The sequence below is a fragment of the Lutzomyia longipalpis genome, chromosome 2 (assembly GCF_024334085.1).
Source record: "Lutzomyia longipalpis isolate SR_M1_2022 chromosome 2, ASM2433408v1".
Lineage (NCBI taxonomy): Eukaryota > Metazoa > Arthropoda > Insecta > Diptera > Psychodidae > Lutzomyia > Lutzomyia longipalpis.
Genome location: NC_074708.1, coordinates 20,933,324 through 20,949,510, shown reverse-complemented (window position 1 = coordinate 20,949,510; position 16,187 = coordinate 20,933,324). Strand labels below are relative to the sequence as shown.

At 32.2% G+C, this 16,187-nt stretch overlaps 2 protein-coding genes across 5 annotated transcripts in view; one reads left to right on the top strand and one right to left on the bottom strand.

Annotated features, from left to right (window-relative positions):
* Positions 1-251: 251 nt before the first annotated feature.
* On the bottom strand, positions 252-1,878 carry LOC129789494 (enhancer of rudimentary homolog). Its single transcript, XM_055826329.1, has 2 exons — positions 1,660-1,878; positions 252-1,559 (listed from the first exon to the last, which is right to left on the bottom strand). Exons 1-2 carry the CDS (start codon positions 1,846-1,848, stop codon positions 1,437-1,439), a joined length of 312 nt encoding a protein of 103 aa, XP_055682304.1. The 5' UTR covers positions 1,849-1,878; the 3' UTR covers positions 252-1,436.
* Positions 1,879-2,179: 301 nt separating this feature from the next.
* The window catches only part of LOC129789281 (eye-specific diacylglycerol kinase), a 98,324-nt gene continuing 84,316 nt past the window's right edge, over positions 2,180-16,187 (top strand). The window contains exons 1-3 of one of the 4 annotated variants that reach the window (XM_055825951.1): positions 2,180-2,379; positions 2,470-2,543; positions 2,876-3,081. In XM_055825951.1, the coding sequence (XP_055681926.1) occupies positions 2,532-2,543; positions 2,876-3,081 (218 nt within the window). In that variant the 5' untranslated portion in view covers positions 2,180-2,379; positions 2,470-2,531. Of the gene's footprint in view, positions 2,380-2,469; positions 2,544-2,875; positions 3,082-11,419; positions 11,531-11,583; positions 11,644-11,888; positions 14,416-16,187 lie in introns of those variants that run through there. The other 3 variants (XM_055825948.1, XM_055825950.1, XM_055825949.1) reach the window with 3 other exon arrangements.

Below are 16,187 nucleotides of genomic sequence, written 5' to 3'. Positions count from 1 at the left end.
TATTACCGTTCGCGAGCTATAAGGCAAAATGGGGACCAACGGCAGGCCGGCCGGCAGGCCGGCCGGCCGGATCAAAAATTTTCCACCACCACTTTCGTAATGTGGGATGTCTAAAACGTGCTCATACCAAGTTTGAGCCCGATCTGAGGTGGTCGGTTTTTCCGACGATTACAATACTTGGTATGCCACGATTGTGGTATACCAACTAATTATGTTCTATTAAAATGAACTGGTATACATACGGAGATTTTTAACCCATCCTCACTTTTTGTATGATATATCATACGCAAAATTGGTAATTTTTGATTAATTTTTATGACGCGAATTCGCAAAATTTTCCTTCCGGGTTAGTGTTTTCCACTTTTATATACCCTTAACCCTTTATATTAATTTTCCTGGGTTTCAAAATCATAAAATAATGTTATTTTTTGACAAAAATCTAAGTGTATCCAAATGCAAAGTTGTCCGGAAACCAAAATGTGTGTATTTTAAGTGACAATTTCCTTTTTCTCTGTATTATTTTGTGCAAAATCTCTTATTTATTAATAAAACTTTGTGAATTAAGCAAAATATCCGTCTCCGGCCGCAAATTATTCAATATTTTACGTGATAAACATCTGCGTATGATATATCATACGTTGGTTGAATTGAGGTACTTTTTAGGTTATAGTGCGAGTTTATTTCTGTGAGGGAAGATCTAAGAGTTTGGGAATGAAAATATAAATTGCAGTGAAAAGGAATGTCAGGAAGTGCTAAATCAGATACATCGTAAGTATTAAGAAGTACCTCACACCAGGAAATATAAAAATTATAGCGAAAATCTTGATTTTTGTAGGTCTGAGAAAGAAGAAGGATAGCACATCCGGCTCTGTCCGGAGACTTGTCAGCATGCTCACAAGAAGTCTCCGTCCTAGAGCCAACCATGCAACTTGAGATGGTTATTTTATTTCCTGGCTACGCAACTGTTAGCGATGAGGACAACTGTGGGAACCACGACAAGTTCAGTCTCTATATCCTTAGAACTAGAACTCTACAAGAACGCGGTGAGTTGATTCTGAAACCCAAGGATTGGAGTTCTATTGGCTCAATTAATTAATTCAGGTCCAAAATATAGCCAGAATACTTCATTTTAGCATAAATTATGTAATTTATGCATTTAAATAAATTAAAGTTTTGGTTTCAACACTGAGAAAAAATTAGATTTTTTCAATCCCCTTTCGTTAAACGTATGATATATCATACGGTGTCTACCGACGCCCCCATGGGGGCTAAAAATTTTTTTTTTCAGGAATTATATTTCTTATAGGCTTATTAGTCAAATTCTATAAAATGAAGGTCCTACGTACAGAAGATCTATGACCTCGTTAGCATGGGTTAAATTCACAATCCTGTAAAATAAGGAAAAAAAATTAAGAACTTCATGGATTTGCTTTAATTTAGTCTGAGTTTCCGGCAGCCTGGCGCAGAAGAACGTAGATTTTTTCCTTAATCCAATCTTTGTTGTACGGTGCGTAGGTATTCGTGGATTTTTGATACACTAAGCAGCTTAGATCCGTGAGCTGAATAAAAGAAGGGTTTACTATTACAAAAAAGGCCCAGAAGAGCTTTTCGGAGAGTGAAGTGGAATCTTCCGGAAAGCTGTAGAAAATTATTACTCACTTGGTCAACGAAATCAAACAATTGGCTTATATCGTATGTAATTGTGGGTGAATTGGGATTCTTGCGCTTGAGATGCTCCTCGTAAATTTTGCACACACCCTCCATGCACTCATTGACGCTCTCGTAGTCACTGTAGGTGCGCGTTTCGGGGCGCGCCCCCGGCTGTACCAGCAAAATTGTGTGAGACATTTTAAATTAAATCACATCAAACGTCACGTCCTATTTGAGGTTAAATATAAAAATCAATATTTTTCATTTATTGCGTATTTTACAACATTGCTTACCTCCGAGAAAAGAGATCCGTTAATTTATTTATTGAAAAACTGCTAATCTTAAAGAAAACTATTTATTTTCGCGAGTTTTTTGCGTTTTCTTTTGCGGGAAAACAAACAAAATCCAAAACAATAGCAATTGACGTTTTCGACGTATCTTTCTGAATGAAACTCATGTTTTGCGTTAATGAGTGAAACAGAAGTCGATGTTTCACTGATACATCGATTCAATCGACGGAATCGACGATTTGTTTTTCTAAGGTTATGTTTATTATTTGTGCTGGACTTTAATTTGTTCAATGTTTATATTTTAATTTATTCAATCTATTAAAATAAATGTGATTGCTTTCTTACTGATAAAGATTGTCGAATAAATGAAGTATATTTCTCAGTTGAAAAACACGCCTCACACAAACATTGACACGCAATCATGTCTATGGGAAAAGAGGTATAAAAACATTCGACTCTAATATTTTTTTTAACAATAAAAATAGATCGTGTAAGAGTGTGATAATTGTCATGGGGTGTTTATTTTTAGAATAAATAATAGAGGAATTTTAATACAACGCAAATGGGAGAGGATGTCTCTCGGGAGAATGCATGAGAAAAACGGTACTTTAGTTTTCCTTGTGTTTGTTTTGGTTCTGCAATTTTTTATGTTACATCTTTAACAAAAAAACACCGCTCGAATATTGATAAGAGGTGTTAATCGCACTGATAATGCAATAAATGACCAATTGCCGTATGAGAGATTATCGGTGATATGATGAATTGGTCATGCAAAAATCTCTCGAGAGATGTCCAAGTAAATTGTAGATGGTCACGATACATTATATGTACCTGGATCCAATCTGCTTCTGTACAATTTGCTACTAGCATCAGCTTAAATTGCCTTCACATTTAGTAATTTTGTGTATCTATTAATTTCCCCGTGTCCCACACAGATGCCTTCCTGTCCACCCGCTGCCTTGCGATGTTTCCTACCGGCTGCTTTTCGTGGCAATCTAGATAAAAATCGCATTGTACCTGTGTCTGAGATTCCTGCAGAATATGGAGCCTATAGAACTACAGAAACAACCACTGTGACTTCCAATAAATCCACGAATTTACCTTCAAAAATCGCTTGGACTCCACAAAAAGTACCCAGAAGGTGAGTAAACTTTTTTTTTTTAATAAATTTTCGTGCAAATGTGTACAATATGTAATTAATCAATTCATTGGGATCATTTATCTGGGTGAAAAGATTATTTGTGTTAAAAGAAGTCAAGAAGTTCACATCCTTTCCTTAATTCTACGAAAAAATTGAAGACAAAGAATGTTCACTCCACTATGTTTAAGACATCCAAATTAACCGAGAGAAACTTTTAAGAAAGTAATCGTGAATTACCTATGTTTTCATAATAACATTTTGCGTATACCTACATACAAACGTAAGACCAGAAACAGTCCAAGAAGAGTAACGGGATTTTAAAAGCTAGAATAAATATGCCTAACATATTTATGGGAAACTTAATTTATCATTAGGCCAAAATGTGTCTTAATTTAAAAAAAAAAACATGGATTTATTTTGGCCTAACGACTAAATTTTATTGTTGTTATATTTTAAAAAACCAGATTTTTTATTAATTATACAGAAATTACTTTTCTTCAGATTTATTCTAAGTTTATGGATGTTTAAAGTTATTACATAATTTGTAATAATAAAAAAAAACCTTTAAAGAATTTTCTTTCTGATTCTTATTTTTATGTCTATCCTCATACTTATTAATCATCTTAAATAAATAGCAAGAATCACAACTATAATTTTTTTTATTCCATTTGTCACTCTTGCTCAATCATTATTTTATTTTTTTGAATATAAAATTTTCGGGTGGGTGGGCTTATAAAAAAAAAACCATTTAAATCTAGAAAATTCATCAACATTTAAGCTTTTGCATTAAAGAAAATTTATCAAATTACTTTACTGGCTCTGTCAGTTTGTGACGCGATCTTGGGTGCAATTGAATGCAGATGCTTGCATGGGGCGCAGTGCCAACGTGCCAAATGTTGAAAAAGTAATTCGGAAATTATTGACATTGAACATTAATTTTGTTCATCTCCTGAAGGAGTCAAGAGTGTATGTAGTGTTTTTTTTCTACAGCAGTTCCCTCTCATGCTTTTTTGACATTGTGGTTGTATGTTAGATGGGTTTTTGGCTCACAGAATTATTCTCCCCGACATGCGACAATCTCTTGAATATTTTATTTCTGTGACCATTTCGTTACAACATTGAGAGCAAGGAGTTAGTTTGTAAGCATCTTTCTTCCCCATGGTGTGTGCTATATAGTGCGGGTTCTTGTTGAAAAATTCACACATTGAAAATCACATTTCTCCGGAGTGATAATAACAATAAATCTCAATGAGTAGGGAACTGAAGGGCAGGTGAATGTGGTGTGTCTGTGGAGGAGGAAAAGGATAGTGCTGTGTGTGTGGGAGTCGCAAAATGGGTATAGAGAGATTTGCGATATAAATTTGTGGAGTATTTCGCACAAATTGTATACTTTGCGCAATTATATAAGCGTCTCTCCTATATGTGTGCTTGCCAACCATTAGTAAACTTCGTGCCTTTGAGCATTATGGGGCAAAATCACCGGAGATCAATTGATTTGGTGGAACAATTAATTATGAAATCCCTTCGGATGGTACAAAATAGAAGATTACACTGACTTCCGTATAATTGATTTCTCATCTATAAATTATCCATCCACTATATCACAAGGAAAATCCTATAAACTCATATTATATAAATTTATAATACCCAGCTATAAAGCACAGCATGAAAAAGTAAAGGAAATGTAATTGCGTTCCTTCAAAGGTCCCTTGAACTTTAAAATCTTACCGTACCTATCCATAATATATTTATGGGTGTTAATAAAATTCACGAACATTCTAAAGTTTTAGTGTGGTTTTGTGCTTTTCTCCGACGTAAAGGACAAATTGAATAAAAGTGCCATCAAAGTGCCTCAAGTGAAAAAAAAGTTGAGATTTATCTTTCCCACATACTTTTTCATTTTTTGCCTGATATAATTTCAGAGCTTATACTAAAACTATTAAGAGTCGATTTTATTACCCTATATTCAATAGTTGAGTCTATGTCTTCTTCTTGATCCTCCTTATGTGTATCCCGATTGATTCGTCAAGTGAGAGTTTGCACCATATTAAAACTAATAAACTCCTTACCTTTTTTGTATTAATCCGTATATCCCCGAAAAAAAAATATAATTTATTTCTCCCATATACAAGCTAGTGTTTTTGGGAAACTATAACCAAACATAATGCCTTACCTATGTAGAACTATGTGGATATGTATGTACGTACATATATAATGTATAATTTTAAACCATTTTCAAAGTAAAGGAAGTGATGTGAGAAAATCTACGCTGGTGCCGTGGGAAAGGAGAGCATCTCTCCAAAGGACACAAAGTTAGTTTGTAAAGTTTCATCAAACTGCATTCCTTCTACAGCTTTCTTCTCTTCCATCCAAAGTGAGTTTTCCACATGAGTACACTCCTTGACGATATAACATGACAAAAGTGATTGCATCTTTTAATAACACCACCATCAATTTCATACATTTTCCTAAACTCCTTTTCTACTCCAAGCGCAGCCAGAGTTGAGAGTTTTGCTTATATTAAAATGAATGCGGAATTTTGTGTCACATTCTATTACGTGAAGATTCCATGCGAAGACAATGTGGAGAATGCCATTTGCCTTATATTGTTGTCTATGGACAAATTCAATTATAATCCGCCCTATTTTATCAGGTTTAATATTATCAAACATTATCATTATGTATATGATGGTTCTACGTTATATAATCGAAAGCTCTCTCTCTCTCTCTTTCTTCTTATTTTATAGCATGATGGTTCTCCATATTTTCATATACGTACATAATATCTCCTCTTCATTTTTTTAAGAAAAAAGCTAAGAAAGATATCAAATCTTTGCACAACTTTCTAATACATTATGTAATGTAGAATGAAAATGTTTGATTGAATATTTAATTTTGAAGAATATAAGAAATTGCACACTATATAAGATTTTTCATGCAATAGAAAACCCTTTTTGGTCATTATTTTCATTTGTGTTGCTCTGAAATTGAGAGAACCCATTTTGATTTCGTTGATTTTGCCATCTCCTCCTTTACAATTTTCGAATACAATGCCCCTCAAGAGCAACCGGGAAAAGGTCACAGGCACTTGAAAGACTTAAATTTGTTCTTGTTGTTCTTCTATTTACCTTCCTATACTTTAATCTCGAGTGCACGTGACTGAGGTCATTTCAACCTTTTTTTGCTATTCTTGTATGATGTCTTTTTTACTCTCTTCTAAAAAATAACCTTATCGATGGTTACATTGTAAAAACGGCTAAGTCGGCTAACTTTGTATGGGATCAGAACCGACTTAGCCGTTTTTACAATGTAGCCCTCGTTATACTGTGTGCTCTATAGATAGATTTATTAAGGGTGTGTATATACGTTGTTTTGTCGAGTGAAATTTCAATGGTGAAGAAATCGCACATATAATCAAATTTGCAGGATGTTAGATATGGTCTGTGTGAGAGGGGGAAGAGGGTGCCAGAGGAAACCGTCCAAGTGTCCACACTTTTGGGTATTTATAGTGGTTGGTGGACGTTTTTGCCATTTCACCGTTTGCAGCAGTGGAAATAATCTGTGCCTGCGACTTGACAGGTGAAAAGTGTGAAGTGATTTTAGAGAAGGGTTAAAAAGCAAAAGATAGAAGTGGCCATATAGATTTTAAAAATTTATTCCTGGCACATTTAGAAAGGTTATCGATTTAGTTCTTACGTTCTATATAAAAATATACAGACATACATATATAAATAATATAATTTAAAATTAATTAAAAAAAGGAAATTCTGTTAACGTTCAATATAGAGACTTTTGATAAAGAAAGAAAAATGGAAGAGCAAGATGTGATCGGGGAGACTGAAAGGGATATCAGTAAATGTAATTCTCGTGACAAAAATACCCTACAAGTTCCCAGTCTTGAGACTGTCAGTGAAGGTGGAAGTGATGTGGAATTCTGTGATGAGAATGAAGAGTGAGTTTGTTATCTCCATATATACTAAAAAAAAATCCTTTCAATGTTACCTATAGGTATACATATATTATAAATACGGACAAGTTATTATAATTAGTTTAGATTTTATCTTATGCCAATTTTTTCTAAATAAACTTTTATTAACTTTTGTAATTTATTTAATTGAAAAATGAGAATGTGAACAACAGCATATACACTTGCATATAAATAATACTAATTCAGAAATAAGAGGATAAAGGAATTTTCCGTAAATTCTGCATCCTTTCACATTCAAATTCTCCGGAAAAGCGTATTTTATCTTATAGAAAACTTAGAATTATACTGTGAGGAATATTTTAGTTGCGAAGAATTTCTCTGTCTAGCATTTCCCAAATATTTTTGTTGGTATCCTATTGTATATAGCCTATGGCGTAAAATTCATTAAATGGTGTGAAGGAGACAAGAGAAGGAATACATTATAATAATTAAATTATTGCACAACATATCTTGCCGTATAGCCGTGATATCAATGCCTCAGTGTCACTCTCTTGAACAATTGAGTGTATTATGTAAAAAGCTCCCCTACAGTATGCGATGGAGAATATATAATTGGATTACAGGGTGATACTGTCGATAAAAAATTATGTCGCTCTTAATATATAATATGTACATAAGTACATATAATGTTTATGATGTTTCTTTATGAAGCGGGTGGAGTTGAATTGTATTTGAAAAATGTCACAAAAAATTATCAGAAATCGGATATTTTTGTCATTATTTCTCAGATCAATCAACTTTAAAATGACACTGCTATGTACTAGGAGAAAATGTATTTTTATACTGCATTCTTTTGTCGTATAAAAATTACACTAGGCAATAATTTACAATTTCCGCTACTAAATAATACTAATGAAGACATATTACAGTTTATGTTAAGTCTAAGCACAAATAGTATAATTCCTTTTTCGATTTTGTCAGTTCTATAAATTAATTGTTTTGTAAAGTAGGAAGCAAATTGTAATTTTTACAGTTTTTTAAATAGAAAATTATTTAATATTTCTTAATTTCTGCCTAAAATAAAAAAAGCGTCGTTATAATAATTAAGCAAACGTAACGACATAAGTAAAACCTAATTTAAAGAAAAATCATTTAAGCAACATGATAAGATGCTACATTTGTATTGTATAGTACTATGTAATTGCTAGACTGTATTATAGCATATCGCTTTTCTTTTGCACTGCCTCCTTTTTAATTTCTGTAAAAACACAAATGGAAATGAAGTAAAAGATGATAATTAGGATAATTAAAATGTTTTCTGAGAATGAAAGGTTTTCAAATTATTAGTGGGTTTACATCAAAAATTAAAAATCCTGTCTTCGGTCGCCCGGTGCAACTCTCATTCTCGAAATCGTTCTCAAAAAAAACCTAGAATGGTCAGTTTAAGTAAATATAATATACGCTTCACGGGGACTATTTGCATTTCACACAAGTTTTAGAGAGCAAACATAATGGAACATATATATTTTTTAGTAAATTTATTAAAATTGAGTGAATGGAAATAATATCGAAGAAATACCTAAAATACTGATGAAAAAAGTATTGGGGTATATATCTTTGTGGTTCTTAAAGACGTTTTATTGGTAAATTGAGACTACTCATTAATCTGAAATATACATTGCTGTAGCGTTTGACTCACTATCTTACAAATGTAAACCTGCTCATAAAGTGATGCTTCATTATTTCGTTCAAATACCTCAGTTGTCCCTCTAGTTATACATATATGTATGGTCCTCTGTGACATTAATCAAAATATTCTTTTCTTCGAAAGAATCACAGCTAAGAGGTTTACTTATTAGATTTACTTATTATGAAAATTTCCATCTTTAATTGCTCCACCTACATGAACAACAAGTTTCATGTTTGGAAAAATCAACCATCTGTCTCGTATGCTGTAAAAGTTTTTATTCTTGTATACCAAAAGTGATTGGAAAGCAGCTGAGAGGATGAACAAAAAGTAATATAATATTTTCCATCCTTTGCAATATGTGTTTGGGTTGAACATATTGTGTTGTGCAACTAAGTGACAGAAATTCTTCCAGAGGGAGAATGTATTTTCCTATTTATTTACGCACACACCATTTTCAAATGTAGAAAAAAATATATTATAGATCCAATTTCATAAGCAAACTTTTTTCAATGAAGTACTCTAGAAAAAAATATGCATATTTTCTCATAACATTTATAGAAAATTACTACACCATCGAGAATGGATGTGCTAAAAAAAATGTTATTTTCTTCTCAATGAAATATTTTAATAAAAAAAGAAAAGGAAGAGAGGGATTTTGCCAAGTATGTATATTGAAAAAATGTTTTTTTTTTCTCTCGTTTCAGATCCGAGTGAGTATATACATATATGTACCGTGCAGATTTGCTTTTGATGTTACTCTTTTACTGCCGCGCTTCACCTCTAGGGTATGTAACACCTCTCAGATTCCCATTTTGAAAGGAATGTGGGTGGGATGTACTACTGAGGAGGGAAAAAGTGGGGAATGAGTTGATATAGGTGAAAAAAATCTGAAACTGTTCATTTTCCGCCAACAACCCTCATGCACGTACTCATCCGGAAAGCGATTCGGTGTCGTTCGACTGTAGTTCTCAATTACCAGCACTGAATGCAATCCTTTTTGCATGAAGATTCTGCTTTTTCATCTACAATTCCAAAGCTCTCTAACCAATTTCTGTTTTTGTACACAAGGTGTACCTTACTTCGAGCTATAGAGCCAGAACTGTATCTATTTCATAGATTTCACATATATTTTTTTAAACTTCTGCCACTCTATTACTTCCATTCGTTATCCTTATTACATAATATAGTTTTCCGTGGAAGAGGTGAGGGGTGGGAACAAAGAGAAAAACCAGAAACATTTATACATTATCTGATAGGTAGGACCTACATTTTGAAAGAGATAAAATTATTTTAATGATAACGCCAAGTTCATTCATTTTCCACGTTAAAGTTTGGTGTAGGTGTAGGAAAATAAGCTTTAAGGTGAAAAACGCTGAAGATTTTTTCTGTTAATGCTTTCTTCAGAAAGAAGCATGCAATGGTGTATGATGAATACACGAATGATATGAATAAAAATATGTCGGTATATATGCAAATAGGTTAAAGGTCATACGTTTTTCTTCTATTTAAATGGGTATAAAACTAAATATATAATTTCTATTTGACAAAACTTTTTTACTAATCCCAAATTACGTCAGAAATATTTCGCATTTTAAGGATATTGAATTCGTAGAATTAGTATTATACATATTAAAAATTGGAAAAGTTTTCTATTTGTTTGAATAAAAAATAGGTATCTCAAACTATAACAATATTCTTTCTTCAAAAATATCAAAACGAGCTTTGATATTTTTATAAATATAAACCTTTCTCTTTCTTAAAAATTACATTATCACTAATATAATAAAAAAGAACAAAAAAAGAGAAGAAAAGAGAACAAGCAATGTTCTCTTTTCTTGTAAATATACACAATCAAGAAGATTTTATATGATATCATTTTTTCACGGATAACGTATTATATACATATATACTGGGTTATTTGAATAAGTGACTCGTAGGGAACTACTTGTAATTATTTAAAAGTTTGATCAATCAATTTTCACGGTGGCGCATGCGTTTATTTCTACAAATTCACACCAAAAACCCCTTTCGTGCCCCACTTTAGCTGTCGTTGCCCCTTTTCAAAAGTCTCTCCCTCTCTCATTGTTTTTTTTTCCTTAGAAAGTCTCTTCAATATTTTGCCAACCGGTGAACAGACGATTCTATGTAACAATCAAAGGTGAATAAAAAACAGAAGAGATGAGGGAGTCTTGTGTTAGTCTATAAGGGTGGTTGATTTAGTGTAGTTGAGCCTGAAGAAGTGGACATACGAGACCACATATTGCATTTACATATTCCTTTACACTTTTCGCTCGTGCCATAAAGTAAATACATAAGGAAATGAAATAGAAACATGAGTACGACGACTGTGGGTGGAAAATAAGGGTGTTGAGAAAATATGGGTAAAAATTATCATTTTCCTCTCTCATGCTTATGCGTGGGTAGATTATTGCTGGAAATTACGTGTGGCTATAGTAAGTGTTGCATTTGGGTGGGTAGATGGAATCTAAATGTAAAGCTTTTGTTATTGGCGCATTTTATTTTGATAAAAGGTGTCCAGACGTATTATTAGCACAACAATTACTGGAAAACTGTGAAAGATAATATAAATAGTACAAATGAAAATGATTTCAGATTGAAACCCAGCTTTGGAAAAAACATTAAACATGTATACAGGTCACACCTGAAGCACGAGTTGGATTATGATGTTTTGTTCTTTTCATCATACGCTTAGTTAGAATCGTTAAAAAGATAATTTAGGATAGACTTAAGTGATAATAATACTAATTAAAAGTCCTAATCGTTGAAATTTTGATTTTTGGATAATAACAGTTATAAATTATAGATTCATTGTGGTTGATTTTATATATTTACTAGTCAACCCGTGCCCCCAATCACGTGTGAGCAAACTCCATTTTCAGCTATAAAAGGGGGGCGTATATTAGTAGTGGGGATGAATAATACGGTACCCCGGAAAAATTCTAAAAATAAAAAAATCCCGTTATCTGACCCTTCAGCAGGTAGAAAATGGGGAAAAATCAATTTTTCTGTGGGGGCGCTATAAAGGGGGGTTGGGGCGGAGTCCCATATAGCGCTTGCAACTCGTATTGACCCCCTCTACCCCCATACCAAATTTCATCAAGATCGGCCCAGCGGTTTAGGAGGAGTTCATGTGCCACAAACAGACAAACAAACAGACAGACTTTTCAGCTTTATTAAGATATAGTAAGTTTATGGGTAGAATATTTAAGGAATGTTATTGATCGTATCGATATGAATTTGCCTCATGGAATTGATTTACGAGATTTTTCAATTCAACTTTTTCGCTCCTATATTATAGTGTCGCATATGAGGGTTGCGATTGTTTTGATATCGTAGTTATAAACTTACTCATAGGAATTCCTCTTACAGGAGAGCACGAGGGTGAGAGAGAGTATAAGAATGAGAAAAAAGTGAGATAGTGAATAAAGAGAGCTTAGAGCTTTTCAAATACTCATTTTACATACCTTTTGTATATAACCAAAGCATTCTAGAGCTTTTTCATACCTACTCTCTCTACAGATTGCTTGTGTGTATATATACCACTCTCTTCACTCTGGCTTTTCCTCTTGATAATATGGCCTCTCTGAGTGTTATGGACTTGTGAGGATGTTTGAAATACCGTGTGCGAGAGGAAAACATCAGCCATGAGTTTTCCTCAAATTTTACTCTAGAGAGGCACGAGAGGTGGTTGAGCGAGTGGCAAACGGTCAGTACACACAATTCTCTCGTCGTGTAAAGTCGTACTAAGAGACAAGAAGAACATTATTTATAATCATGTTTCTGGTGTATATTCAATTTTTGAATATGTTTTCTTCTTTCACCAAATATACATTACATTCATCATTTTCCTATACATTTTCTCGTTTGTATTCTCTTTCTCTCTCTCTCTCTCTTATTCATATATCGACAATGTTTAAAAAAAGTAGAAAGAAAATACGAATCTATTGGTCGTGAAATTTAATTTTTGCAGTTGACTAAAATAAATTAATCATTTTTTGAAAACATTAATTGCGAATTGCGTTAACAGAAATATTTTAGTGATTTAATGCCTATACAAAAAAAATCTCTTGTGATAGAATGTAATACGATATGAGGATCGTATTTCTTTCTTCGTCAATTTATTTTGACAGTGTCTCCTGCTATAACATGGGATATAATGTTCCGAAAAACAATTAAATTCACATTTTTGTACCACTGTGTACATAATATATGAGATTTTTGTCAGTTTTCCTCGAATGGTGAATTTCTTGTATTTTTTTTTTTGGAGGTGTGTTCTTTTTTTTAGAATGTATTTTTGTGTTAAAAAAAAATGTTACCTCACGTTAAACTTCTATGGATACATTTTACCCCCCCCCCCCCATATGGAGAGAACATCTATATAGATGTTCTTACGGTTGTTTTCTCTACAATATTAATGGTTGTTGTTATACACTTTGCAAAGGCAAAAAATCGGTTCGTTTTTCTTCCGTACATGGCAGTCTGTGAATATGCTATTTACTAATTGATGGTAAAACATAGTTCTAAAAACAAAGTTCGTGTGGTGATGCGCTGTATTTCGCCTCTATTTCGTGGTATATTGTGTGATACGTAATAAGGAGAGGAGCGAGTTCCTTTTTTGGTGGATAATTTATTTTGTTGACGTGGTTTAAGAGGGTGAAACACGTCAGAAAGTTTTTTTTACCGCCATCACTTAAAGTGCGAAAAAACAAAAATTTAATGATTTGCCGAGACTGTGAGATATATTTCTCTTGCTTACCCATATATGTATATCATTTTATCAGTAGAATGTGAATTGATGCTTTTTCTTAGGGAGACATTCGCGGATTTTCTCACGTCATTTTTTGAAAAGTCGAAGACGATACGTAGGTACATAAAAAAATATGAGAGAGAGAATACTTTTTAACCACATTCCTTTTTTCAAATTGTGCTTTTATCTGTGATGACACAAAAAAAAGACAGCTTTGCAGAAGACAGGAATATAAAAAAAGGAGAAAAATGTTTTATAATAGCCTTTCTTGCAATGAAAGAAACGATAGTGAAAAGTCAATGTGCGTGAAACTGTTTATGAAAACTTTTAAATGTCCAAGTTAAGTTTTATGTGTGTGCTATGTTGCGTAAAAAAGATATCAATTAAAACGATTTAAGAAAAAAATCTACAAATAATATGCAAATAATAGATAAAATTTAATATATATTTTCAAATGGATTACCAAATAAAAAAAAATATTAAAGATTTAGTGAACTATATTTGTGCAAAGAAATCTTGAAAAACAATAATTTTGTTAGTGAAAATTCTTTAAAACTACAGACATTGTGTTATCTTACTTTTGCAAAATTTTAACTGTTCAACAAATATATAATGTGTCTGTGTAATAAGAAATGTACATAGTGTCTAAAATAATATTATTTTGAAACAAAAATTTCCACACAAAATACTCTATTCAGTACATCGAAATATATATTATATTATAAATTAAAATTGTAATTTCCAGTATACCTTTAAACTATGGTGATATTCTTCTATAAGTAATAAAAAAAAAGATGTAAATTGAAAATACTAAGTTGTAAAAATCTCAATTTTTATCATATAAAAATTTCTTATGGAACAAGTTATTAAGACAAGAGAATTCAACAAAGAATATCAAATTTATAAGTGTAAGTTTCCAAAATAATGTTCCTGGCTATTCTTGAACAGGTGAATGAGTCACTTTTTGCTATTTGCAAATCATGTATATAATCTCTCCCTTTCTCTTGCCTCATCTAGTACGAATAACTTGAAAATTTTATATTATACATTTTTATAGTATGGGATACAAGAAAAGCGAAAAGGCATGTAACAGGAAAAGTGAATTAAATCAGTCAAACGTGCTTCGAGTAAGAAAAATTCTTTCTTCCATAGTGTATTGTAGTTTTTATAGTAAAAATACAATTTTCTATGTGAATATATAGTTTACACACATGTGGAAGAAAACAATCGTAATTAAGGGATGGTTAGGTTATTTCGGAAACTCTGAGACTTTCTAGTGCGATTTTCAAGTCAATTTTGAAACCAAAAATTCGAAATTTGCTTGCACTCTTGTAATGGCCAAATACTGATAAAAATTCACTATATTTTCAATTTTGAAAATAAATTTTTGTGCTCAAAAAAATTATTTGAAATTCTCACATTTTGGCCATTTTGTTCCTGTAACAACGTGATCATCCCTTATAAAACTTTGATCAAAATTTGAAGAAAAAAAAATAAAATAAAAATAAAACATGTATTTTATCAATCCCATGTGGATATGTGTGAAAATTTTGTGTTATACACTCTTTTTCATCTCAAGGTGACATTAAAGAAAATGTCGAAAAAAATTTTGATTAAGATGAAAAAATATAGTCAGCTATAACATATCAAAATGTAGAGAAAAAAAGTTTACTTTCTACTTTCTCTTGGTACTTTTATGTCTCTTTGACCAGGTTGACCATAAAAGGCATGATAAATATACAAAAGAGATTTTTGAGTCGATTCATATACAAAAGTATTTGTTATACATGTTTAAGAAATATAATACTAAACGTACTAAACATATTAGAATGAAGACAACACTTAAATTGTTTTTGCCAATTAGAATTGCTTTTGCCAATCTCTTATGACGTATAAAGAAAAATAGAGCTTAGAATTATATATTTTAAACTATTAATATAATCGTTAATATTCTCATTTTTTACATGTAATTCTTTAAAATTACATGTTGGACAATTTCTTTTGCAGGTTTCACATAATAAGAAAAAATAAGATTTTCAACTCCAAAATGAATAAAAGTTTTCTATAAGAATTAACAGTGAAATTTTATAAGCGCTTTCAGGCGTTAAAAATATAATCGTATGTGGTCTTGTATGTTTCTTTAATTGACAAATCCAATATATACTTCTGTTTTTTTTTCTTTTACACAAACAGGTATATAAGGATAATAACAAATTGATATTATATTTTAGCGTGAAAAGAAAATTCACACATTGTTTATTTTATGAGTTTAAAATAAAATTATCAAGAGGTGAATAGCAAAATTCCGGAATTTGTACAAAAGCACAAAGGAAATTATGTGTGGATACAAACCGCGTTGCATAGAATACACACGTTAGTAGTATATATCGAGCAAGTGCCTGTTTTTGAGGCAGGTCAGTGTTGTGCTGTTGTTGGGGAAGGTCAGTGCTGAGTGACGTCATAGTGGAGTGGGGAAGGTCGGGTTTTTGATGGGGAAATTGAGCGAGGTCAGTGCCGTGAGGTTGTTTTTGAGGAAGGTCAGTGATTTGTGGTGACGTAATGTGGTGGACGCCATTTTGAAAATTTTATTTTGTCGGCCATTTTGAATTACGTCATGTTTTTGTCTGCCATTTTGTATGACGACACATTTTTGACGCCATATTGAATTTTAGCCGCCATATTGAATTTTATTCCGCCATTTTGAATTTAAATCAGCCATT

Excerpts from the sequence above, each read along its gene's own strand:
- LOC129789494 (XM_055826329.1), bottom strand. The coding sequence starts at position 1,848 with ATGTCTCACACAATTTTGCTGGTACAGCCGGGGGCGCGCCCCGAAACG. Across the intron at positions 1,560-1,659 it reads TGTTTGATTTCGTTGACCAA|CTCACGGATCTAAGCTGCTT; the intron begins GTGAGTAATAAT and ends TCTTTTATTCAG.